Source organism: Bos mutus, chromosome 11 (genome assembly GCF_027580195.1).
Source record: "Bos mutus isolate GX-2022 chromosome 11, NWIPB_WYAK_1.1, whole genome shotgun sequence".
NCBI lineage: Eukaryota > Metazoa > Chordata > Mammalia > Artiodactyla > Bovidae > Bos > Bos mutus.
In genome coordinates, this window is record NC_091627.1 from 87,530,437 (window position 1) to 87,555,186 (window position 24,750).

The 24,750-nt window shown below is 42.2% G+C and overlaps 1 protein-coding gene across 3 annotated transcripts in view; it reads right to left on the reverse strand.

Moving 5' to 3' along the window:
- The window catches only part of CRIM1 (cysteine rich transmembrane BMP regulator 1), a 209,689-nt gene that overhangs the window by 31,820 nt on the left and 153,119 nt on the right, over positions 1-24,750 (reverse strand). For all 3 annotated transcript variants that reach the window (XM_070379739.1, XM_070379740.1, XM_070379738.1), the window contains 6 exons: positions 24,142-24,270; positions 15,707-15,863; positions 12,880-13,001; positions 12,164-12,373; positions 8,415-8,630; positions 2,807-3,028 (listed from right to left, as the gene is read on the reverse strand). In XM_070379739.1, the coding sequence (XP_070235840.1) occupies positions 2,807-3,028; positions 8,415-8,630; positions 12,164-12,373; positions 12,880-13,001; positions 15,707-15,863; positions 24,142-24,270 (1,056 nt within the window). The remainder of the gene's footprint in view (positions 1-2,806; positions 3,029-8,414; positions 8,631-12,163; positions 12,374-12,879; positions 13,002-15,706; positions 15,864-24,141; positions 24,271-24,750) is intronic.

Below are 24,750 nucleotides of genomic sequence, written 5' to 3' on the forward strand. Positions count from 1 at the left end.
TACTCTTGCCGGAAGGCTGCGGTCCATGGGGTCGCTGAGGGTAGGACACGACTGAGCGACTTCACTTTCACTTTCATGCACTGGAGAAGGAAATGGCAACCCACTCCAGTGTTCTTGCCTGGAGAATCCCAGGGACGGGGGAGCCTGGTGGGCTGCCGTCTATGGGGTCGCACAGAGTTGGACATGACTGAAGCGACTTAGCAGCAGCAGCAGCAGCAGCATGATGCCTACAGAGACTAATGACTATTTCAAGGCTTCCCAGGTGCCTCAGTGTAAAGAATCTGCTTGGATTAACAAGCAGGAGAACTGGGTTCCATCCCTGGGCTGGAGAAGTAGGAAATGGTCACCCACTCCAGTGTTCTTGCCTGTTGGAATCCCATGGACGGAGGAGCCTGGTGGGCTACAGTCCAACACTGGGTTGCAGAGAGTTGGACATGACTTGGCAACTAAATGATAACAACAATGACTATTTCAGAAATAAAACATGTATGAATAAATTAAGATGAATGTGAGGATAACAGCACACAGTATTACTCATCAACTGTTAAAGACCCCAAACATGTTTGGCAGAAGATACCTCATAGGTTTATATTATACAGTTATACCTGCATCAATGTGGCTGGGGCGGTGGGGGTGGGGACTGTTGTAACAGAATCAAAATTTCTACTCTGTCGTTATGAGTTTATGTGAACCACAATTTAGTGAAAGTGCCTATAATCTAATTTGAAATCAAAATCACAAATTGAGGCCAAACTGGTATTTTCCTCCCCACACTAAAGAAGAATGTACAGTCTAGATGCAGGAATTGGAATAGGAAAATATGAAAGCAAAAGCAAAAAAAAAAAAAAAAAAGACAAAGAACACAGAATTCTAGGATATGCAGGTTTCTTTCCATAAGTATTGATTTGTTAAACTGGTTTTGTGAGACAGTAAAGTGATTTACTACTATCACATGGAAACACATTAATTAGTTGAGCAACTTACTAATCACATATTCACCAATTAAGTAGCAAAACACAACGGGAACATTTTTATCTTAAAAAAAAAAAAAATTCAGAGCGTTTCAACACATGAGAAATTCACAGCTGGGTTTTTCCTCTGAAGGTTACAGAATTCTCAGGTTTCCTGGGCCTTGGTTTCCAACTATGATCCAAGTACTCCTGGTTGATTTATAAATTGTCTCCTTAGGACAGAAGTTTTGGTATTTCAATATGTTGGTCCTGGCTGTACATTTCCGCCCCCTTTACCAATGCCCTGGTCTGAAATAGTGACCTGGTTACACTTTTCATTCAGATCTCATCAAAGACTATGCCATTTTTAACAAGATGAATGCCAGTCAACTCTCTGAGAAGATATGTAGCAGTAAGCTGGATGGATGCCTTGATACATTTTTGGCTTCCACTTACAAGCTACAAAGCCAGCTTTGTAGGTATTACAGCAGATCTAGCATCCCTGTCACTAAGAGGTGGGGCAACCATAGGTCCCCACTGGCTTGGGACACTCCTGGTCTAGAGCCATGGTCCCATCAAAATTATGAACAGTCCCCACTTCACTCACAAAAGCACAGTTTAAAGAATAAACTGGATAGACAGTCACCCTATGAAAAGAAGAGAATCCATTTTCACACATTCCCTAACCATGACATGGATAAAATCAAGCTCTGTAAAATTCCTGAGACCAGAAATTGTGTTTTGAAATCTTTCCATCTCTCGTATACTAATGTGCAGAATAAGTGTTCAGAGGGCGTGACCCCACAGAGTGGCCGGAGGAGCTATCCTGAAAAGCTTGAGTGGTGGCCGATGGGCACCTGAGCACCGTTCACTGACTCATCTACACGGGCTGCTACAAAGTCCTGTGGCCAGAGGATTTCCCCTCCTCCTCACGCATTTACCCCAAATATATGCACTGACTTGCATCTAGAAAGCATGCAAATACCTTCAACAATAAACGCTTGATGCCTACCATTAATACAGCTTGCCTAATTTTTCACCTGCTAACTCTGACTATAGGTTCACAACTGGACTGAGATACGTCATTGTCTTTCACTTGACTTTATGAGTTTTACTTGAGACAGAAGCAATCAGAGAGAGTGAGAGCCTTGGGAGTAGGGACTGTGCTGTATTAGAGCTGCCAGCTGTCTGAGCCTCACCTTCGGGACTCCAGAACAGCATCTGGCTTGTGTGCATAGGACCAGTTTTGGTATAGATGTCTGGGGCTAATATACGTATGTCCTCTGATCGTAAGACGCATCCCCGTGGGTCACATGAAGGAGAGGGCTCTGACGTGACACAGGTCTCATTCTGTGTCCCTAGGTCCTCAACATGGATGACCCCATGGTCTAAATAGGATCAATTAAGTGTCAGCAGACAGAGGAAGAACTGGGAGTTTAAATCAGTATCTGGTATTTGGCTGATCTTAAGGTAGTGGCAAGCTTCAGGCACAAAGTGTACTCTGATATGGGACATGGTGGGTCTGTGGACAAAAAGACCACAGACAATAATAAGGTGAAGGAGGAGAGTTCTAACTCTAATAGTGAAAATCCCCAAATGCCAAAGGAGCCCAGTAGAACTTGATGGCATTGTAACATTATGATATTCTCAGAAAGCATTTCTGTACTCTCAACATGTTTTACCTCGGGAATACACCTTTCACATCTTTGATCCTCCTGTTGTGACCTACACTGGGCCTGTGTGGTATGTCAACCAGAAAAACGGATTTCAAAATTACTAACTGATCTACACATATAGCTGTCAATAGAGAATTAGTGGTCGCTGGGCAGGAGAAACGATTTTTTTCTTGGTCTTACCTATGCAGTAGGGACAACACTGGCCTTTTCTCAACACAGGTCTTTCACAGGATACAGAAGGGCAAGACTCAGAGTAACAGCTAATGACGCTATCCATGCACACGCAGCTGGTACACACGTCGGGTTTCCAGGACTCAGCTGCCAGGAATATATCCCCTTCATCGTTTTTGCAGTAACTAGGCACACTGTCATTGTGGGATGAGGAAGGCTGGAGAGGTTCATCTGCAAAAGTGAACAGAAGGTCAGCAGTGGAAAGAAGATGCTGCAAGGCACCCACTGTGCAACACAGCGAGCCTCACTCTGCCCCACACGAAGCACGCTCGCCCACCAGGCATTCGTGTGTCTCCTTAAAACAGACTCAGGAACAAAAGAGCACGTCTGACTCGGACCAGGTCTGGGTTTTTTAAGCAAACAACAGACACAAAAGGTCTGTTGCAGAGATTCTGTTAGTTGTTTGCACAACATCCATGCTACCTTTTCTCCTTAGCATAACAAAATCCTGATTTGGGGGATGGGAGGTGGGTGGCTGAGGACTTGGACCACAAGGTTGATACGTCAGGTGGAACAATCTGCTCCTTCCTTTTCTCCTGCACAACTAGAGGCAGCTGTGTCACTAAGCTGTGGCTAATGGATTTACTGGTAATCAGGGGACCTCTGCGAAAGCTTTTGCTTCCCCCTTTTTCTTAAATATTTTTATTTTTGTTTTTGTGGCCACACCATGTGGTATGTGAGATCTTAGTTCCTCGACCAAGGACTGAACCTGACCCCCCTGCAGTGGGAGTGGAGTCTTAACCAATGGACCACGAGGGAAGTCCCAACTTTCCCTTCCTTAAAAGAAGGGCAGATGTAAAGCGACCCTTAACCTTCCAGCCTTGACTATGAGCCTGTGGCCTGTAGCTGTAATATCCTTCTCACACCTGTAAAGAGAGGCCTTGCTATCACTAAGATACTAAATCGATGTGGTCAACATCTGGCTCCAAGCTTCCCATAATGCATGGAAAAGAAACCTCTACTTGTTTAAAAACTGAGCTGGGGTTTCTCCTATTTGCAGCCCCATGCAGTCCTAGCCAACCAACACCCAAACAGACTTCTAAACCTCATGTGACACTTCAATGTTCAGGCATTCACATTAATGGCTAAAAGGTGATGCAGAATGTAGTAACTCCTGAGGATGTACCCACGGAGAAACTAGCTGCAAGTCTTGTATGTTTTCCCTATGTACAGACAGACCAGAGGGTCTCGAAATCTTGCAACAACTTAACAGAAAAGAATGTCGCCAGAAAACCCTGGATATCTCTTTGGGTATTAGCATTCACTGAAATGACTTGAGAACTGTTAACTCAAGCAGAAAGCTGATGGGCTATAACAAAGGAAAGTACAAGCTGGTGAGGTTCCTGGTTGAGTAACGTCACTGACAAGAGAGCACTTCTAACAACCTCTGCACTTGAGAGTCTAGAAGAGGCAGGACGGTCCCACCCAGCAATTCTTGAAGAGAATCCCATTTTCTCAGTGGACACAGGGACAGAAGTATCATCTGTTCTTCTCAGAATCAACTTCATGAAGTCTGCTCTTTAATAAACATGTAGTGATCACAGTCCTGCAGACGCTCTCAGCGTTCCACTTTCTGTCCCCCTCATGAAGACACCCTCTGGCAACAAGTATGGCTGGACAAGGAGAGTCTCTATGAGAAGTGGGGTAGCTGCTTTGTTTTGGGCTTTGAGACCAAATTGTGTAACTGTATCTCCTACTGCCAGTCCTGAAGGCAGCCGACAGAGAAAGAACAGCCACCGGTTTCCACTGCTCCAAAAGTGCTCCAGGTTCAGTTAGGAAAACTAAATCACATGCATATGAGTTACAGATGGGAAGATGGGACTGCTTTCTCAGGGATCTTTTCTGGTCATCCATGTTGAGGGCTAAGTTCTTTTTAAGAGACTGACTGACGTTAACTTTTGATTTGGCTGGCAATCAGGGCAACTCACACTAGTCTACATGAGGTTCTGCAAGCTGGCATGAGGTTTCTGTGGGTTATGACAGCTTAGCTCTTGCAAGCAACATCCAACCTGGTATCTGAAAACTCAGAAGAGGAAGCAGTGATGAAATCATGAACTAGCAGCTGAAACGAATATCCTACAGTCTGGAGGGGACCTCAGGGGACACAGGGGTGTGCCAGCAGAGCTGGAGTGAGACCTGCAGCTGAGATGCAGTGTCTGCCCCACGGGCAGGAGACTAACTGAAGCCTGATGAAGGTGTCATCTGGTATCTTGCCCACGGTATCTTCCTTTGTTGGGCATCTTTCCATTTTTAGGAAGAAAGGAGAACCCCTTTTTATACCTCTGATTCCAAATATTAACAAGTTACTGACTACAGACATATAAGTATGTTTTCTGTGACCCAAATATTATTGACTAGAGATGTTTCAATATTCACTTACATAACAAATTGCCGGTCACAGGCGTTAGTTTCTACAAAAATCCCCCAGTCAACAGTGTGTTAACTAACTTATTCTGTTTTTCACCAGTTCTTTCGCTGGTGTTCATTCATTCTTTTTATTTCTATTCCAGCTCCCTCTCTCTTCTGTGCTATGCTTCTCTCCAACTTTAAAATATCAAAAATGAAAAGAGAATTTTTAAAAAGTGTGAAAAAGAAAGAAGTGCTCTTCTATTTTCTCCCTTTATCGTCACCTACAGGGATGGTCAATCTTTCTTCATGAGTCTACTTCTAGACCTTGTTCTAAGCCAGGCCAGATGAGAATGTAAGTTAAGGACAGAGGGGCCAACAGAGCATCAGAGGACTCCCAATCACTACAGGGATGCGATTCTCCTAGTTTTAGTACCTATATATCATTTTGGGACAATATTACAATACAAGTATCCTAAGACTGGGCTTCCCAGGTGGCACCAGTGGTAAAGAATCCACTTGCCAATGCAGGAGGTGTTAGGGATGAGGTTTGATCTCATGAGTCAGGAAGATTCCCTGGAGGAGGGTATAGCAACCCCACTCCAGTATTCTTGCCTGGAGAATCCATCTCGAGAGAAGCCTGGTGGGCTACAGTCCACATGGTCGCAAACAGTTGGACAAAACTGAAGTGACTCAGCATGACATGATCCTAAGATTAGAGATGGTATTCTTCTAGCTGTGAAGTACTCCATTTATCAGTGCTGCTGTCGATCTTCACTTGAATTTTAAGACTTTTTATCACTACAACACAACTATGAATGGCAAGTTCTGAAAGATCAATGATGGGGTAGGTGACTGATTTTAAAATCTAAGATCACTCCAGGGACATGCTTACTCACAGATGTAAGTGTAGCCTTTGGAATACTGATCTAGGAAACAAAGTCCTAACATTTACGATAAAGGCTATCATTGAAGTATCCCTCAAGTTATATGCAAAGAAAGGAAGAGTCACCTAGGCATACGTTAATAAAGGAGAGGTCAAAGCCAGGTATACAGGGGGTGCTTCTTCCCATTTGCTGGTAGAATCGAAGGGCCTCTGTTCACGTGCACTGACCTTGAGGCCTGGCTCTAAGAAATCAGTCCCTAGCACACAAAGGAGTCCCATTTCTAGGGACCTCTTGTTCTTTGCCTGGGCTGAACCTCTGAATCCAGTCAGAGGTTAAATCTGGGCCAGTGGTCGTGGAGATGTCCCGTCCCCTAGACCAACCTCTGTATTTCTTCTCAGATCCTAAGACAAGCAGCAACTGAGGTACTTCTCACTTTAGCTAAAGCTGCCTAGGTTACATGTGCTTTTTAATTTTTTTTAAATATTTATTTATTTGGCTACACTTGAACTTAGCTGTGGCATGTGGGAGCTAGTTCCCTGACCAGGGATGGAATCTGGGCTCCCTGCACTGGGAGCATGGAGTCTTGGCCACTGGATCACCAGGGAAGCTCCTACATGTGCTTTTTAAAAAGTGCTTTCCTTTCCAGGCACTCCTCTCACTCTGTCGTGATTTACTTAAAAAAACCGTTCAGCTCTTCTTCTGGATTACTGCTTCATAAGACAGGAGTTGTGTCTGTTCTCATCAACCCCAGGATCCCCATGGCTCAATTCAGGCAGTCCCTAAGCACTTGTAAAATGAAGCTATAAATGGATTTAAATTCATGATTACCAGTGAAAAGACCACTCAAAGTAGTTTCCATCAGGAGGATGGGAATAGTCATGGTCATACATTAACAGAGAAACATTAGTAGGGTTTGTATCTAAGTAAAAGAGTTATGTTATATAATATAGCAGGGACTAGCGTATATTGCGTAAACAATCCACGTGCAATGCAGAAGACCCGAGTTCGATCCCTAGGTCAGGAAGATCCCCTGGAGAAGGGAATGGCTACCTACTCCAGTATTCTTGCCTGGAGAATTCCACGGACAGAAGAACCTGGTGGGCTAAGTCCATGGGGTTGCAAAGAGTTGGACACGACTAAGCGACTAACACTGTCATTTCCAGGGTATATCATAACAACATAACACATCTCAACTATTATACTAGAAAAGATGTCATACTAATTAAGCTTTTCAGATTAACATGGTTGAAAATTACACCAAAGACTCTGTACTAAGATAATACCTAAGCAGCAGGGCATGATGACAACAGCAAAAATGTGGCTATCCCTACAATTTCATCTGATGCAATTAAAAATATCAATGTGAACCCAGGAAGATTTTGGACATCAATTACGCTGGTTACATAATGACAGAATAATAGATTCCAGTTGGTTGACTAGACAATCCAATGTAAAGAAACTAATCAAATGCAAGGGTTTATGTTTTACTGAGCAAAAATGCTCTAAGAATATACATTTAGAAAATAAATGATTATTGATTTAAGTTGAAAAGATAACAGACTGAGCAATAGCAAAACTACACTAGTGTGCTATCTACTTGGTAATTATACAAATTAAGTGTCTTCTGGAAAAAAGTTATATATTCTGGTATTAATTAGAATTGCTACTTTAGTTGCAAGATCAGCAATTTATGCTTAAAAAGTCTGACAAAATTTCATTGTATTTGTTACATGACTATAAATTCATCTGCTAAGGCCAGATTATCTGAAGACTGAAAAAAAAAAAGTGCTCTTTGGACATATGCAGTGCTGGTCGTTTAATACTTTCGGATCTTAATCACTGCAGATTTGAAAATGTGGGTGTTATGCATATTTTAGCAATTCTTCTGTTTAACAAAGTATCTTCATCAAACACATATATCTTACGTTTCTCAAATAATTTTACATTCTTTATCAATAACTGCTCTTCACATTTTGTAATGACAAAGATGACTTCACAATAGCAAAATCATTTGGAATAATTTGGTGCAGCAGGACTCTCTCTTGAGTCTGAGATTTAGGGTTAAGGGAAAAAAAGGTAGAAACAATTTTCTGTTATTGTTTACAGTCACCTCTGGTGCAAAGCATACTTGGCATATGGCACAAACATGTGCTCGACAGAAGGGAGTGCATTCAGGAAGCCAGTTGCCCGGGTCACTTCTGTCTGGGATACTGGTGACTGGGCCTGGCCTGTTACCCCATGGGCTCCACCCAGCCCACTGGTCTTGCAGGATGACGAGGCTTGGGCTGTGGCCCTGGCCCTCCCCATGACGCAGCGCCGGTTACCTGGGCACTGTGGGCAGCAGGAGTCCTGGGTGCGTGTGGGGTTCTGGCAGAGCAGCGGCGGGCACACCTCCGTCTCACACAGCACCCGCCCGCTGTGGCACGTGCACTGCGTGCAGGTGTCAATGTGCCACGTTTCTCCCTCCACAAAGTACTCTCCCCCGGGCGCGTGGCAGATGGACGGCGTGCTGAGCTCTGGCTTCTGCACCACGAAGTCATCTGCGGAACGAGAGAAGAGCCAAACACAGGAAATGATCGGGCTGAAGTCTCACCAGCTTGTGAAGAACCCGGTGCTGTGGGCTTTGAGGGACACAGGAGATGAACTGGTGGCTCCTACCCGGAGGACAGGGGAGAAAACATTCCATGCACAGAAATATAAGGCAGAAGGGCTATTTTTCAGGAAGTGGTTCAAGCCTGTCAACATGGAATGACAGAATCTGTCGAGACAATTAAATTACAGGGACCCTCACTGCTGAAGGAAACAGGAGCCTCTTAGGGGATGTCTGTGAATGAGTAGGATTGTCTAGAATAAAGATCTCTCACCAACTGAATGCTCACTATGGTCCAGTTTCCATGTTTAGCACTTTACATGTGTTACTTCATTTATTCCTTACACCAGCTGTGTGAACAGGTACTGTTATCCTATTTTACTTATGATGAAACTGAGAACTCAGAATATTAAGGGGAGACAAGGCATTTGAACCTAAGTCTATGCTTCTTTGCATCACGAATATGCCTACAGATTAAACAGAATTGCCAACTGATTTGTGCCTCATCCTCCTCATTATCTCTGGGGCCCTGGGTCCTTTTAGGCTCAGAAATAAGTCCTGCTCTTAAGCAGGACACACCCCACTATAGACCAGCTGTCAGCCCAGTGAGCAGGACTGCTTTTTCAGAATTTACAGTGTGAAACCTCACGAGACTAAACATTTGGTGATATGATCAAGAGAGGTAAACGCTCAGAGGTTGACGGTAAGTATGAGCTCTTTCTCCCCAGTGGAGGGGGAATTTGGAGCTCCTGGTGAGATGATAAAGATAGAGAGGGAATTTAATGCTGAAAACGTCTGAAGAGGCACTGGGAATTGCCCTGAAGTTGTGCTGGGGAAACGAGAAGTATGAAGATATTAACCGTGTTCATATCATCCAAACACAACAGGCGTTTCAAGAAGGTGCTGACAGTGGGGCACCCCGCGGAGCAGCTGTCTGCAGACACTGCGGCGGGCTCACGCCTGGAGCTCAGCGGAAATCGGGCCCCAGAAGATCTACTCTGTTTGTGCAGAGACGCTCAGAGCTGACATCTCCTCAGCACTCATGGGCTGTGTCTTTCCAAGCAGTGTTCAGCCTGAGAGTTAGCAATACTGTGGAGATACAGTGGTGTGGGCCCGGGTCCAGCTAAGAAGGTAACTTTTAAGACAGCTTCATCTCCAGGGAGCTAGTAAAGACTAAAATTTTGACCAAGTGTACATACCACAGAAAACTGACATCAGCCAGCACTTATGTGCATAAGCAACTGGGCCAGACATTCTAGTATATGAGGGAAGTAGAGAGGAAGATAATTAGGATAAAAATTGGGCTGGTATGAGATAAAAGTACATTTCTCATGGCTTACAGGAAAAGATAAAATTGTTCCAAAGAGCATCAGCACACTAATGTTGGAGAGAGGCTCCCGTTGGAAAGGACTTGCAGAGGGTTGAGAATTGCTGCTCTTCTAAACGTGGATGACTAGGGAAAATGGTCAGATGAAAAATGACATGTGTGTGCAGGTGCCTTACTGTGATTTCCTTTGCTATATACATCCATGTGCCTCAAGGCAAAACATGAGTGATCAGATGTGACAGAAAAACTGAAAGGTAGAAAAAGTAAAAGGTAGAAGGTAAGAGAGATAGGGGAAAGAAATCTGAGAAACTGTATCATCTAGCGAATCTTCTATCAGAAGATTCAGAGGTTGCTCATTTATCTCAGAAGGAAAAATAGCTGATCTCTGAATAGAAGATAGGAGAAAATACTCTTTAAAGTAGGAGTAGGAGTCTGTGAATGTATCAGTGCTGGGGTATCTATTCAGAAAGATCCATACATGGCAACTCACTGAAGATTTTTGGAAGAAAACATACCTACATATTTATGTATGCCAATACCTATATGTTTTTGTATGTGTATGTCTAGATAGTCACTCATCCACAATTACACACTAATAATTCTGTGTGTGTTTGCATAGGAACTTTCCATATCTCTGTAATAGACAAAACTACATTTGTTTCTCTGACTTTCCATACTCAAGTCAGTCATCTATTCTCAGTAGTATCTTTGCATTTCCACCAGTTAGAGTTCTTCATTGAGTACCAAGTTTAGCAAAGACCCAGATGCAGGCCACACTCTACACTCTCATGCTCATAATTAAAGCATGGGGGTCTTCATGGGAATAAATGATTCTTCTTTCCCCTAAGAGTCAAATCAGTTCTGTCTCATTAGATTTGTTCACTTATCTTCTGTTTCAGTAGACACTGGTGGTTTTTCATATTTAACTAGCAAAACATGAACCAGGAAACAGTTTAGATACAGAGCACATCTGGCTTAACCAGGGGAAACAAAACAAACTTTGTCACCGGGCCCACTATTAAAGGGGCATGGAGGCTGCCTAGAACTTTCCTTAGTTATCAGGTATATAGAATCTCAGGGCTGAAAGGGACTTCCAGTGCCCCTCTGCCCACTCCCACCCTGGCAGGCAAAGCAGGTGCAGACCAAGGTGCTAGTGTGTGGTACCTTCCCTCCCAGGCTGAGCCTGCCTTGCTGCCAAAGGCCCAGATCTCAGGTTCTTGAGTGTACCTGCTGCACAGGCAGAGGGAGATACAGAACCAGGACTGACCAGGGGAAATACCATCACTACTCTAAACGCAAACAGTACATTTCAACTTTAAAAGAAATCTGATGCAAGACTCAGGAGACTTCACGTCTCTCTGGCCAGCCAGCGGACACACTATTTTACTTTGGTTAAGAGAGTTAATCTCTGTGTCTGTTTTCCAAATGAAAATCTGCCTGAGTTTATTTTTCCCTAACTCAATGACCTCCACTTAGTGGAAGAAATAATAAATATAAAACTGTGCTGAGCTCTTTGCTTGTTAAGGCACTAGATGAGGTATTATCGTAATAATTACTGTTATGGACAACCATAATTTGGAGCACTGTGAATTATAAATCTGTTCTTCTACTAACTTATTTTGATGAGCATTATTATGATTTTAAATGTTTTGGATATGTGGTCACTCTAAACATCTCCATGTGACAAGACTGCCATATATCTATTAATTAGGAATAAAAAAAAGCAATAGCCACAGATTTCAGTAATTCTCTCCCTCTCGATTATTACTTTATAAATAAGAAGCTTTCATGAGATAAAATCAACACCAAGCCCCTCCGATAAACTAACACATTCAGCCTCAATACACTATCCATAAAGTGGAGGGCTGAAGTTTTAATTTTAAGTACGTAAGCCCACAAACCTTTATACAAATGGAGTTCAAACCTTCAAAATTTAGGAGAGTGCTTTTAGAGCTCTAGAATAGTCTAGTGGTTTCTGGCTAATCATTTATCATGCCCTGTTGATGCTTGTGGCTACTGCTGATGAAAACCAGAGAGTTGGAAGTGTGTTCCAGGGGTCGTCCCCTGCGCTCCCCCCAGAGTTAGAGATGTGATGAGGCCCTAGGAGGCAGAAGTCGCTTGCTTAGGGAGAGAACGAGACGTCAGCCAGCCTTTACCTGAACATGATGGGCAGCACCGTCCCGGGTGAATGGTGGGGTTGCCACAGGCAGGCACGGGGCAGGTGATCAGAGCGCACATCTCCCGTCCACTGTGACAGTAGCATTCCCGACATCCATCATGCCAGCTCTCCCCATTTTTATGATGATGGCCATCCATGGATAGACACGTGCCTGACAGGACGGGTGGCCCGGCGGAGGCAGAGACCTCTGGACAGACAGAAGGCAGCCTGGTAAAGCAGCAGCTACCGCACAGGAGAAACAGCCTGCAGTGTCTTCACAGGCAGCGCTACCCAGTCACCAAAAAATCCCGTTTACAGAGCACAGTTCGTGATACGGGAAAGGATCATGAAAAGAATTCATGTAAATATGCCCTCAATTTTGAAAAATGGGAGAAAAAAACCCTTACAAATCCGTGTCTCTCCTTCTGGAAGGCTTATAACTGAATTTTCCTCCTTTCACTCTACATTCTCTTATGTGCTCAGTCTGTCCAACTCTTTGAGACCCCATGGACTGTAGCCCGCCAGGCTCCTCCATTCACGGGATTTTCTAAAACCAAGTAGGGTGGGCAGTGGGGGCTACAGTCCACGGAGCTCAAGAGATGGTCCCCTAGAGAGTGATGGTGCTGTCAGAGCGGACAATGACCAGCGAAACTGTTTCACTGACAGGCTGTCTTTTTCTTGGTTTCTGGGGCAAGGGCATGCACTGGCACTTACCTCTGCACTTGCAGATGAGACAGCCATGACTGTCCTTCTGGAAACCCAGGGAGCAGATCTTACTGCACCGGAGCTCTGGGCATTTCTTACAGCGACAGATGTCACAGCCGTGCTTATTCTTCCTGGGTAATTAAAATTTTGTCAGAGGTCAGAAAATCTGAAAGTCTCAAATGACGCCCGAGTGCTCACCCCAGGGTCATGGAAGTGGTGTTGTCATTAAGCAGAATGATTTGGCCTTCTTCTCTCATGACCCCCTGGAGTGATGAGTAATTAGCTCCCTGGGGCAATGACCACCATCCACCCATGGCCAAGGGTTAGAACTGCCCAAGCACTGAGGTGTCTCTAGGATATGACTATCAGAATCTCAATGACATGACTGTTGATTTGATTAGGAAAAGTGGTACCAAGTACAAAAAAGGATGAATGTGGAACTCCATGAATAAGAAGGTGAAGGACATATGGCTGGTCAATATTGGAGGCCAGCATTAAAGGCAGAAGTCCTCCTTTTGTTAGGGTCATTGCCTTCCTCACATGACCACATTCTCTTAAGAAATTTCAGATACCAGTAAACATTTTATTGAGATATCTACAGAATCTTGTAGTACACAGACAGAGAGCTAAAGGACACACAGACATGATGAAGAATAAAACATCTGAGAAGTTCTACAGTCAATGTCCGATAATTATTTCATTCATCAATAAAGAATACCAATTGAAAAATGCTCCACCTATGGGGCATGACTGAAGCACAGAGAATAAAGGAAAATGGCTGGATGAATATAAACTAGAATATAAACTAGAGTGCCTAAATTTTGTGCCTAAATTATCATCAGGAAGATGATAATAAATATGTGCTTATTAAAATATCACCATAGTTCAAGGACCAAAAAATTCTTAGCAACAATTCCTTGTTTTCTCTAAAAGGAGAATGGTTTTCTCTAAAAGGAGAATGATCTTCTCTGTTACAAAAGGCATTCATCTGCTCTCCTCTTCGTTCTGTTCACTATCTGCAGCTCCAGGTCCTCTCTTAGACTTAACATCTCCTCCACACGCTTTCCCCTAGCTGGGCTTCCTGGGCAGCAGAGAAGGAGTTAAGTCTAGCTACGTTTAAGTTCCATCCCAGGGAGCCCTAAGTGGCAACAGTGGTGCTCAACTAAAAACAAACAAATAAATAAACCCTGTTTTTTCTTATGTTGGACAAATTAAGAGATTCTAAAAGAAGACAGCCCTGTGGGAAACATTGGTATAGAACTGCCCAAGTGACAAACTACAATCTGCTAAGTGGAATGAGAACTAACACCAGGGTTTACATATTTACGTCAATATAATGAAAACAATGAATTAAATGAATGGCTCATACTCATGTCATGGACTGTGCCATTTCTGAGCCCTAACAAGTCTTTAATGGATTTGTTTGTACATTCATTTATTCACCCATCCATTCCTTCTCTCCAACCCCCTCCCTTGTGTAAGCATTTGCTGCATAAACACAGTAATGATCCACTCAGCAGGTGTACATGAGCATTAACCTAATACTCCCATGTGGTGTCTGGCCAAGATTTCTCCTTCAGAGGCTGTCCTTGAAACACATGTGCTAGCCATTCATTTGCCTACAGCACTCAACTTGGTCCTCCTTGAATGTGTTTAATGACAGGAATATCAAGTGGAATCTACAATCCTCTAAGAGATTCCTCTCCAAAACGAAGTTTGGACTTGAGTGCAGCCTGCGTTCTGAACTGTTATAATGCTGTAGCAAAAGGTTGTAGGTACTATTATGATAATAATCCTTTATTCTGCATTAGCAATTAAGCTAAGAAATAACTCTACTTTTATTAGTATTGCATTCACATTTTAGGATTAAGAATAATGATGATTTATTAGTTAACTTGGGGAATTTTAAAAGAATAATGTCTCCAACTTAATTATCCAATTAAAATTAAGGTTCCTCTCTCCCTGTTAAACATGAATTTCCAGGGAGAATAATAAAAACAATGCCTGTAAGATGCTGGGCAAGAGATGATGGCTCCAAGTCCCTTATACTACCAGCATTATATAAACATATCATATTGGAAAGGGAGACAGACTAAAACGGAAGGAACCAAGGCAGGAATGAGAAAGAAAAATTCTGAAAGGCTATTTTTAAGGAACCAATTTGACACATGCAGAAGGAGATGCTAAGACAGACAGTAAAGTAACAAATGTGAAATATCTATTTTCCCGAGAATAATCTGAATGTTCATGGGGTTTGAGTCAATCAAGAATATTTGAAAATTTAAGTCATAATTCTTATCTCCAAGGAAATTCATAAAATCTACTGCTACTGAAAAAAAAAGCATAGTGTAAACTGTAGACAAGCATCAAGGTAAGATAGGGAGGCAGGTAAGGATGCTCCATATTGCAAATCAGCAGCTTGACAGCTACTGATTCATCCTAAGGTATGGATTGAATAGGTTATCACAAAACAGTTGCTGGGACAGCTGTGCAAAGTCGAAGGGCTTACATCTCTGGGACCTCATGAGAGGTCCACTCCCTCTGGCAGTGTCCAAAGGTCCTGCCTATGAGGAGATTTCACCCAACAGGCCCAAAGGGCAGTGTCATAACAAGGCCCTGGCCCGTCTTCCAAAAGAGTAAAACCTGATTCCTATCCTTGGACATACCTCCTCTCCCCACTTTCCGATTCCTCTAACAAAACAAGCACAGATACTTCGGACTTCAGTACATCACTGATTTGTTCACAAACACACAAAAACAGCCTCCAAAAACAGGTAACACACTTCCTCAAGTTACAGACAACCGAGAAGAGCTCTTCTGATTGAGAAATACGTACAGGTATCCGAATGGACAATGCTTTTCACAGACTGTAGGTCTGCACTTCCGGGGGCGCGGGCGGCACTGACAGGTCTCACAGCCGTAGGCGTCAGTTAGGAAGCCGAAGGGGCAGTTCAAGGTGCAGCCTCGCCCGAGGCCCGTGCAGAGCTCCTCCCCTGTGAAGACACACGGACAGCACGTTTCTTCCAGATGAAGGGACCAGAACACACCCTCGCCTTCCCTGATCCTCCAGTCTTCCACAGATGTGAAGTTCTCAGTTCCACCAGAGCATCAGCAATGGTTAAAAACGTGCCATTTCACGTTTATCATGGTTATCGGAATGTAGCTTCACGTTTTGGTACTAATATACAGAATAAAGCTCAACTTTATTGACGATACTCAATAAAGTTTCTTTATTTAATTTGTTCTTATCGGTCACTTCAAACCACTGATTACTGTTTATTATTCAAATGTGAGAACTGGAAGCTTACACCTCAAATTTCATTATGCATTTTGTTCCTACTGCATGCCCATGAGAAGCACATCCACATATGTTTACTTTTAAGAGTTTTAGATGTTACTGTATAATACTGTGTACTATATGGGGCATAAAGGACTGCTTACCTTTTCCTTAAGAGGTATATTTCTAATAACTAATACAAAGTGAAATAATCAGTGTTTCAACTAGATACTTTTTCCCCATTGCTGAAAAATATTCAGCTATTTAGATATACTTGGCTAATTGACAAAAAATGTATGTGCCAAAGAAATATCTAGATTAACGTTTATCCACTATTTGAAATGTTCAAACTGTCCCCTGTTGGCAGAACCTGGAGTGATGGCTAACTGTCCTCTGAGTCAGTCATAACTTACTGTAGAAGAGGGGAAAAGAGGGAAGACGAGATGGTGGCTGGCACAAGAAACTTCTATTAGCTTAACGGAAATCTTCTAAAGAAATTTAAAAGGTGTGACACAGGGATTACAAGAGTAACATAAGCAATAAAAATGTTAAGGTAAATAAGAAAAGCATGCTTGGTGATGTAACTAAAGAAAGTTGATGTCTGTCTAAATTAAATGCAGAATTTGAAAGATAATCAAATTTAAAGAAGCAGATATGATGATGGCGAAAGTGCGGCAATGTTTCATCAGTGTTCTGTGTGGACGGTAAAATGGGAAGCAGGGACTACTTTTGTTGGATAAATGCATTTATGTGGATATCCTTTGAGCATAAACATTGTAAATAATGTACACGTCATTGGGAAAAACAGAATACACGTCGCTTCCAGACACAAATCCTTTAATCTAAATTTAAAACTTGCTGCTGCTTAGTTGCTTCAATCGTGTCTGACTCGTGTGACCCTATGGACTGCAGTCCGCCAGGCTCCTCTGTCCATGGGATTCTCTAGGCAAGAGAAAGAGAGTGGGTTGCCATGCCCTCCTCCAGGGGATAGTACCGACCCAGGGATCGAACCAGGGTCTCCTGCATTGCAGGCAGATTCTTTACCACTGAGCCACCAGGGAAGCCCCCAAATTTAAACCTTAACTACAATTAAATAGGTGAAATGGGTTCATGTTTTACATAAATATTTTAAGACAGCATCTTTTGTGAATCTTAGCTGGCAACACTTGATATTTAATATGCTATCTTTTAAAAAGGATAATGTGATTTATGGTATAATTTTCTAGTTTGTCATCATCATAAACCTTTCATTACACATATTTAATGTAACCTCATGGGTCTGTATCACACAGTGAAGCAGATTACTGATTACTAATTTGCATCCTTAAAAGCAATATTCTAAATGGCTCATTTAAAATTTTATAATTATATGGCTTGAAAGGTCATCATTGCTTCCCCATTATTACAGGGATGATGAAGGAGGGAGAAGACTTTCATAGCCACACTTCTTTCTCTGACACCAAGATCTAAGTTGTGAGTCCATTTTTTTTTTTATTTGCAGAAATTTTAAACCTTGACATCAAGTACATTATGTTGGGAATTAAAAACACCCTGAGAACACCCCTGGGGACTGAATTCCTTGAAACCCTAAGTCTGAGCACCTCTGTGCTTTCATTTTTCTGGTGGTCCTGTAAAGACAAGGAGTTTTCCCACAGATCTTAAATTTATTGGGTTGGCCAAAAAATTTGTTCAGGTTTAGCCGGCAAGACCTGAACAAACTTTCTGGCCAACCCAGCAGAATGGGCTTTCATCCTTAATAAAAGCTGTTGCATCAACTAAGCTTAAAAATTTTGAAAGAAACTAAGTCTGTCTTTACCTCTGCTTTGCAGAAGAAGGGAACTTCAAGCAAAGGCTGCTACATTTAAACAGAAACACAGGACATTCATGGTCTTCAGACTGGCTGTGACTTCTTGAGCAGGTTGCCACTGTGCTGCCCTGACTTGGGATAGCTCATCAGCCTGCTATCTCATTTCCCTCCCCAGAAGAAGGGAGCTCTAGGGCAGGGACCCACTTATAGTCCACGTGCTATCATGGTGTTCACCATGGAGCGAGCACTCAACAAGTACTTGTAAGGGAATGAACCCGTCAAAATTCTTGCTATTTACTCCTCCACTCTCATCAAGACTGACATGCTCATAGAAAATAATGGGATGAAAAAACTTAGTATCAAAAAACTTTAACAATACTGTTAAAGTTTTTTGATACTAAGTTTTTTCTGCTGCTGCTGCTAAGTCGCTTCAGTCGTGTCCGACTCTGAACGACCCCATGGACGGCAGCCCACCAGGCTCCCCCGTCCCTGGGATTCTCCAGGCAAGAACACTGGAGTGGGTTGCCATTTCCTTCTCCGATGGAGGAAAGTGAAAAGTGAAAGTGAAGTCGCTCAGTTGTGTCTGACTCTTCGTGACCCCATGGACTGCAGCCTACAAGGCTCCTCCGTCCATGGGATTTTCCAGGCAAGAGTCCTGGAGTGGGATGCCATTCTAAATGTCTCCAAATATCTAACTCAGAAATAGGGAACATTAAAGATTTCAAAGTATTCCTAGATCCATGTATCAATTATGAACTTTTCTTCAGAGAAGTATAACTTTAAGGCAAACATTTTACAAAAAGATGAGAACAGATACACTAGAAACATCTTATTTATAGATGGGTAGGGTTTATAGGTTTGTTTCAAAAGCTTCAGTAGAAAGAATGGTGAAAGTGAAAGTGAAGTTGCTCAGTCGTGTCTGACTCTTTGTGACCCCATGGACTATAGCCCACCAGGCTCCTCCATCCATGGAATTTTCCAGGCAAGAGTACTGGAGTGGGTTGCCATTTCCTTCTCCAGGGGATCTTCCTGACCTAGGGATTGAACCCCGTCTCCCGCATTGTAGGCAGACGCTTTTACTGTCTGAGCCACCAGGGAAACCTTTATGTTTATAATGTTTCAATGGTATGACTTCACTGTGATCCAAAAATGCCTTCCAATCCAGAGGGGAAAATTTCCATTGAAGAGAAGTGATAAATAATGGCGAACTACAGAGCCTGTATGATATGGCTGGTTGACAGCAGCTATGCAGTAAACTTTGTTTATTTGGGAGAAAAAAAGATGCTTTTGCTCCCAGGGGCACAGCGTGGCCCCAGCTGTGGGGAGCACGGTTTGTACTTTGCTTTAAGGGAGCACCACGGGGGCTGCACACAGAACAGTGTGACGGCGCCCCCAGAACTGCGCTGCGCTTCTCCCCACAGGGCTTCACGCTCTGGGGCTCTGGCAGTTCCCGCCCATCTGCAAGCAGCTAAGGATACCGCAGACAGAGCTCCCAAGGCTGCTAAATTAAGAAGTGTAACCCTGCAAACAGTGGTCCCAATTTTGCCCCTGATAAGTGTCTGTTCAGAGTAACAATGACATGAAAACAGGAGCCTGCCTCTGTGCACTTGATGCTGCAAGCTTCTTTAGATGCTTGCTTCAGATATATATTTCATGAAAACGCTGAAAGCTTTTTCTCTTCCTGCTACCATTAGTTTTCTATGTCTGCATTAGTTTCTAGCTAAAAGCTTTTATTAATCCCTAGAATTACAGAATGTTAAAAACTGGAAGAGAAGTTACAAATAATTTGATGAAATCCACTTGATTTTAAAATGTAAATGAGATGCTAAAAGATTGACACCATTTAATTAATATGGATGTCATTTACTATATACAGTACCTATAGTAAGCGGAAGTGCATAATGTATGACGGCAAACATTTTGGTTAAAGTAATGCTACTAACAGCTTGGTATCAATAAAGTTATTTTTAGTAGCTCATCCAAATGATTTTGATTTTGACCTCCGTTTCTACTGAGCATTCTTAAACATTTTCCACCATGTTTCTTTTCTTTATTCTAAATATGTCTTTGAAAAAATGAGTCAGGGACAGTTTAAATTGTCTGTATGCTCCTGATGCATTACTTTGCTTCAGAGTGTTATAAGAAATGTTATTTGTTACAGGTTAAAAAAGCAAAGTTACAACATGTTCAAATAAAATCATCCTTTGTCATATACCTTTAAGGTTATTTTTAAAGAATTTTTTTTTTTTTTTTTTGATGTGAACCATTTTTTGAAGTCCTTATTGACTTGGTTACAATATTGCTTCTGTTTTATCTTTTTGGTTTTTTGACCCTGAAGTATTTGGGATCTCAGCTCACTGACCAGGGATTGAACCTGCAACCCTCTGCAATGGAAGGTTCACTGGACCACCAGGAAGTCCCTCTATGTTCTTTTTAAGGATGTGTTTCTTCTGGGTTTTGATTTCAATCTTCAGTGACTATCTATGATATGCTTGACTATAATGTAATAGCATTACAACCTAATATCATATAACCAATATTACCAACACATTACCAATACTAGTCAGGGGTAAGGTCCATTTTTATCTTTTTCGTACTCCTAGGGTTTGGCATATAGTAGGCACTCAATAAATGCTAGATGAATGAAAGGAATGAACCAGCAAACAACCAACCAGCCCCAGAGGAGAAACAGTCATTTGGTGCTGGTCTTAATTTTAAGAAAGAAATCTTGACACCAGTGGTCTATACATATAGTCTAACTCCTAAGGGAAAACTTGGGTATAGATGGTTAGGACCAATGCATATGAAACCGACTTCGGTGGGATGCAGAAAAATAATGTAAAGGAGAGATTTAGACAAAATCCATACTTAACATGTAGCTGCAACGGGCAAAAGAACATATTTAGCCATCCTTCAGTACAAAGGACTTTCATTTTTCAAAACCAGGTGAAAGAGACGGAGAATATTCAAGGGTTAAAATGAAAAGGTGAAAGGAAAGCTGTTTGCATGTCTGCCCGCAGAGGACAGGCAGAACGCGAGGCAGGCTGGTGTCGGAGCAGAGGAGGGGAAGCTGGGGGCTTTCCACGTCAGCCAGCTCCAGCTGACTCAGAAAAGCATGTTATAAAACAGCTATTGTGCAGAGTAAACAATTACCGTATGTCAGGTACTAAAGCTAGTTTTGCATTCATTAATTAGTTGTCCTCCAAATAACCCATTAATTTGGTATTATTACCTGCCCTGTATAGCCGCAGACACAGAGGCTCTGGGAAATAAAGCAACCTACCCAATCACCCAGAGACAAGTCAGTCTGATGCCAGAGGCTTGGTGGGGAGTTGGGTCCATACAATCACAAGAATCTGACAACTGAGGATGTGGCAGTTTGGTTTAATTTGACTCACCTATCAAAAGGTGTCAGGATTGCTAATGGCAGGGGATGACAGCAGGAAGGCTCTATGGCTTTGTCATGTACCTTCCGTGTACTTTTGCTTGTTTGATGCAGACAAAATGACAAATTCCAGTTGACACAAAACGCAACGGTCTCCTGTACTTATTTCCTCCTACGTGTTAATGAAATGAAGGCACAAAGCAAGCAGGACGTGGGGCTGTTCCTTTGACAAAGCCAGGCAGAGCAGAATTCTCCTGATAGTCTCAACTTGCGAAAAGCCAGTCAGATGTTTTTGACTGGCTCCAATGACAACTGAGGGAAATTGCTTCTTTGGATTTGACTTACAAAGGGCTCACTGTGAATCAGCTGGGTGCTTATGCAAGTGTGCCCATGTGGCCACAAGTTCACAACACCAAAGCCCAGGTGAAGACTGTGAGTGGGGTGATTAGGCACAATGAAACATAAATCTTTAGACTTCAAAAAATTCAGGGAAAAATATTAGGTATGCTCCCATGATCAAAATGGGTATATAGCTCAAGAGATACAAGAGAAGGATTAAAATGTAAACTCTTTGTGATACTACTAATTATTTTGGGGTCAAAAAACTCAAGCTGACCATTTAAGCCAACAGATACAGCTGCCAAAGCAGGTGCCTAGTGAACTTGGCCTTCCACAGGGAGATAAAGAAGGCAGATAGGTGTATAATAGGGACCTGCCCTCCTCTGAACAGAAACAAGTGTAGGAAGGCAGACAGTCCCTGACTGGTTGAGGCTTATGGGAAATTTAGAGGTAGGAACAACCATCATCACAGGAGTTTGATAATCTCCCTTGCAGCACTAACTCCATCTGGCAGACAGTATGATGGTAACAAGTAACTGAGAAAACTGAATTATGCAACTTCTACTGAGTATCTGGTCTTCATCAAAAATATCCTTACAAAGAACAGCATTGAACAATTAAGGAGAAGAGGAATACAGAGTCCAAGAACACTGATAAATCAGAAGGTGATCATCTCTCTACATTAATTGATTCCAACTCTCTGTGCCTAGGGTAATTATACCTAGAGGCTCACAGAGAACCTGCTGATTATAGAAGCACTGTCCGTATTTGGAAACATGAGAGCAAAAAGAAAAAGTTCAGAAAACTAAAGAGGCCAACTGTCGATTCAAAAGGACAGAGGACTAACACTACAGAAACTAAGCTTGACACTGACAACTGAAAATCCTGCAGAATGAACGTTTAAACGTGGGATTTTCGACATTTAGGAAAGAAACCAACGACTACCAGGAGGCAGCATGCTGAAAGTGAAAGTCACCCAGTCGTGTCCGACTCTTTGCGACCCCGTGGACTATGCAGTCCATGGAATTCTCTAGGCCAGAATACTGGAGTGGGTAGCCATTCCCTTCTCCAGGGTACCTTCCCAACCCAGGGATGGAACCCAGGTCTCCCGCACTGCAGGCGGATTCTTCACCAGCTGAGCCACAGGGCAGTATAGGTTTGTGAAAAACAATCCATACCCTACCAACTTCATCACGTTTAAAGTAGGGTTTCCAGCAAAGAAGTGTTGCAAATAGAATGTATTTTGATCTTAGATAAGGTACAGGCCAAGAGTTTCAAGATTTCTTTGTGGAGATGGAGCTGTTATGATGTTAGCTGAGTAACTCCAAAGAAAAAGTGAAGATTGTGTTCAAAGTCATTTCACAGGCAGGTCTTTGGTGCTAACAGGGCCCTGTCCTTGGTTCTGTACAACTTATTTTAGGGCAGTGATTTAGATGAGGACATGTAAGTTATGCTCATTTAATATAAACTGAGAGACACAGATAAAGTATGAGATCATATCATCAAGATTCAAAAATTTCCCAACTAGCTCGTAAACGGTTGAAAATGCTCAGGGAAATTTCTTGTTCAATACAACCCTGCATTTATGTCATTACAAAAAAAATCAAATGTCCAAGTACAGAACAGATGAGAACCACCTAATAGCAGCTAATGCAAAAAGCACCAACTGGTTCCAGATCCTTATAAACTCAGTGTTAGCTGACAGTGTATAATCCAAAGAGCTAACAAGCACTTAGGCCACACAATAGCAGGGCAGTGATCAGACCAAATTCTGGAGTATTCTGTTTGTTTCCTTAAGGCCATACATTTATATGAAAACCATGATATATTTTTAAGTGTATCAAAAGATGGAAAGACCCAACAGAATTCTAGAAATTGCATCACCTGGAGAATGACTAAAAATGTTTATTCTGGTAGAAGATTTAGAGGAATTCAAAATCGTTTTAAACATGAAGGGCAATTTTTTTTTCCCCCAGGAAGAAATGCAATATAATATACCCTATCTTCTTTCAGAGATCATGGTGGAGACATGATTGGAATCTACATGGAGAAGAGTTGGGGTCAACAAAGGGGAGCGCATTCTAAAGATTATGGTGCCCACATGTGGAATGTGACACTTCTGTGTGAGTGACCTCCTTGTCACTGGATGACCCAGACAAGGATGGTACTTAGAGCGTCCGGAGTGTTTGGAATCATGTGCCCCAGAGCTCCCAAGGCTGCACCCACGAAGCAGCTGGACAATAAGGAGTATCCTGATGTATAATGAAATGAAGGCGAAAAGCAGAATAAAGGGCAGCTCTTTTTCTGCAACTGACTGTGTGTTTACATTAAGTACACTTTTTTCCCTCTTTCAGGTTGCTAAGGCAATGACATGAACAGGAATGAAAAGGATATTCAATCACATAATGTGCTTTGACAATATCAATTCAGGCTCTGAAAAAACACAGGCTTCCATGTACTCACTGTTTTTGCACTGACAGGTTCGACAACCATTGTGATCGAGTTTGAAACCATAAATGCAGTCCTTCTCTGTCAGGGTACAGTTTGATAACTCCCCACATGCAGGTGGATCAATTGTGATGTAGGTTGGTTCTAATAACAGAGAGAGAGAGAAAAAAAAATCAGTGAAACATATGATTACCTCTTAAATGCTATTCAATCTTTGAAATCCCACACTATGGTAAGTTATAGGAAAAAAAACCTAATCAATAATTTTCATCAGATCCTAAACTTTTATACCTTCATAATGTTGTTAACCCCTGAAAAAGAAATATTTTTATTTAGATTTTTGAAAATCCGATCCTCTAGTTCTTTATGTTTGAGCAATTTATACATTGGGTACCTTCAATAGAAAGCAGGCAAGAAAGGTTAAAATGAATGTAAACTTTTAACTGTTCTTCTATCTCCTCCTGATGTTTTCTGAGTTTTTAAAATAATAATCAGGACACAGGGAGTCAATTATCTCATTCTCCATTTTGCAATACTTCTGATATCTATTTGAGTTTTTTTTTTTTTTTTTCCAAGTTACTAAATCAGAGATGTTTCTGAGACTTTAAAACATCTGAATTTCTT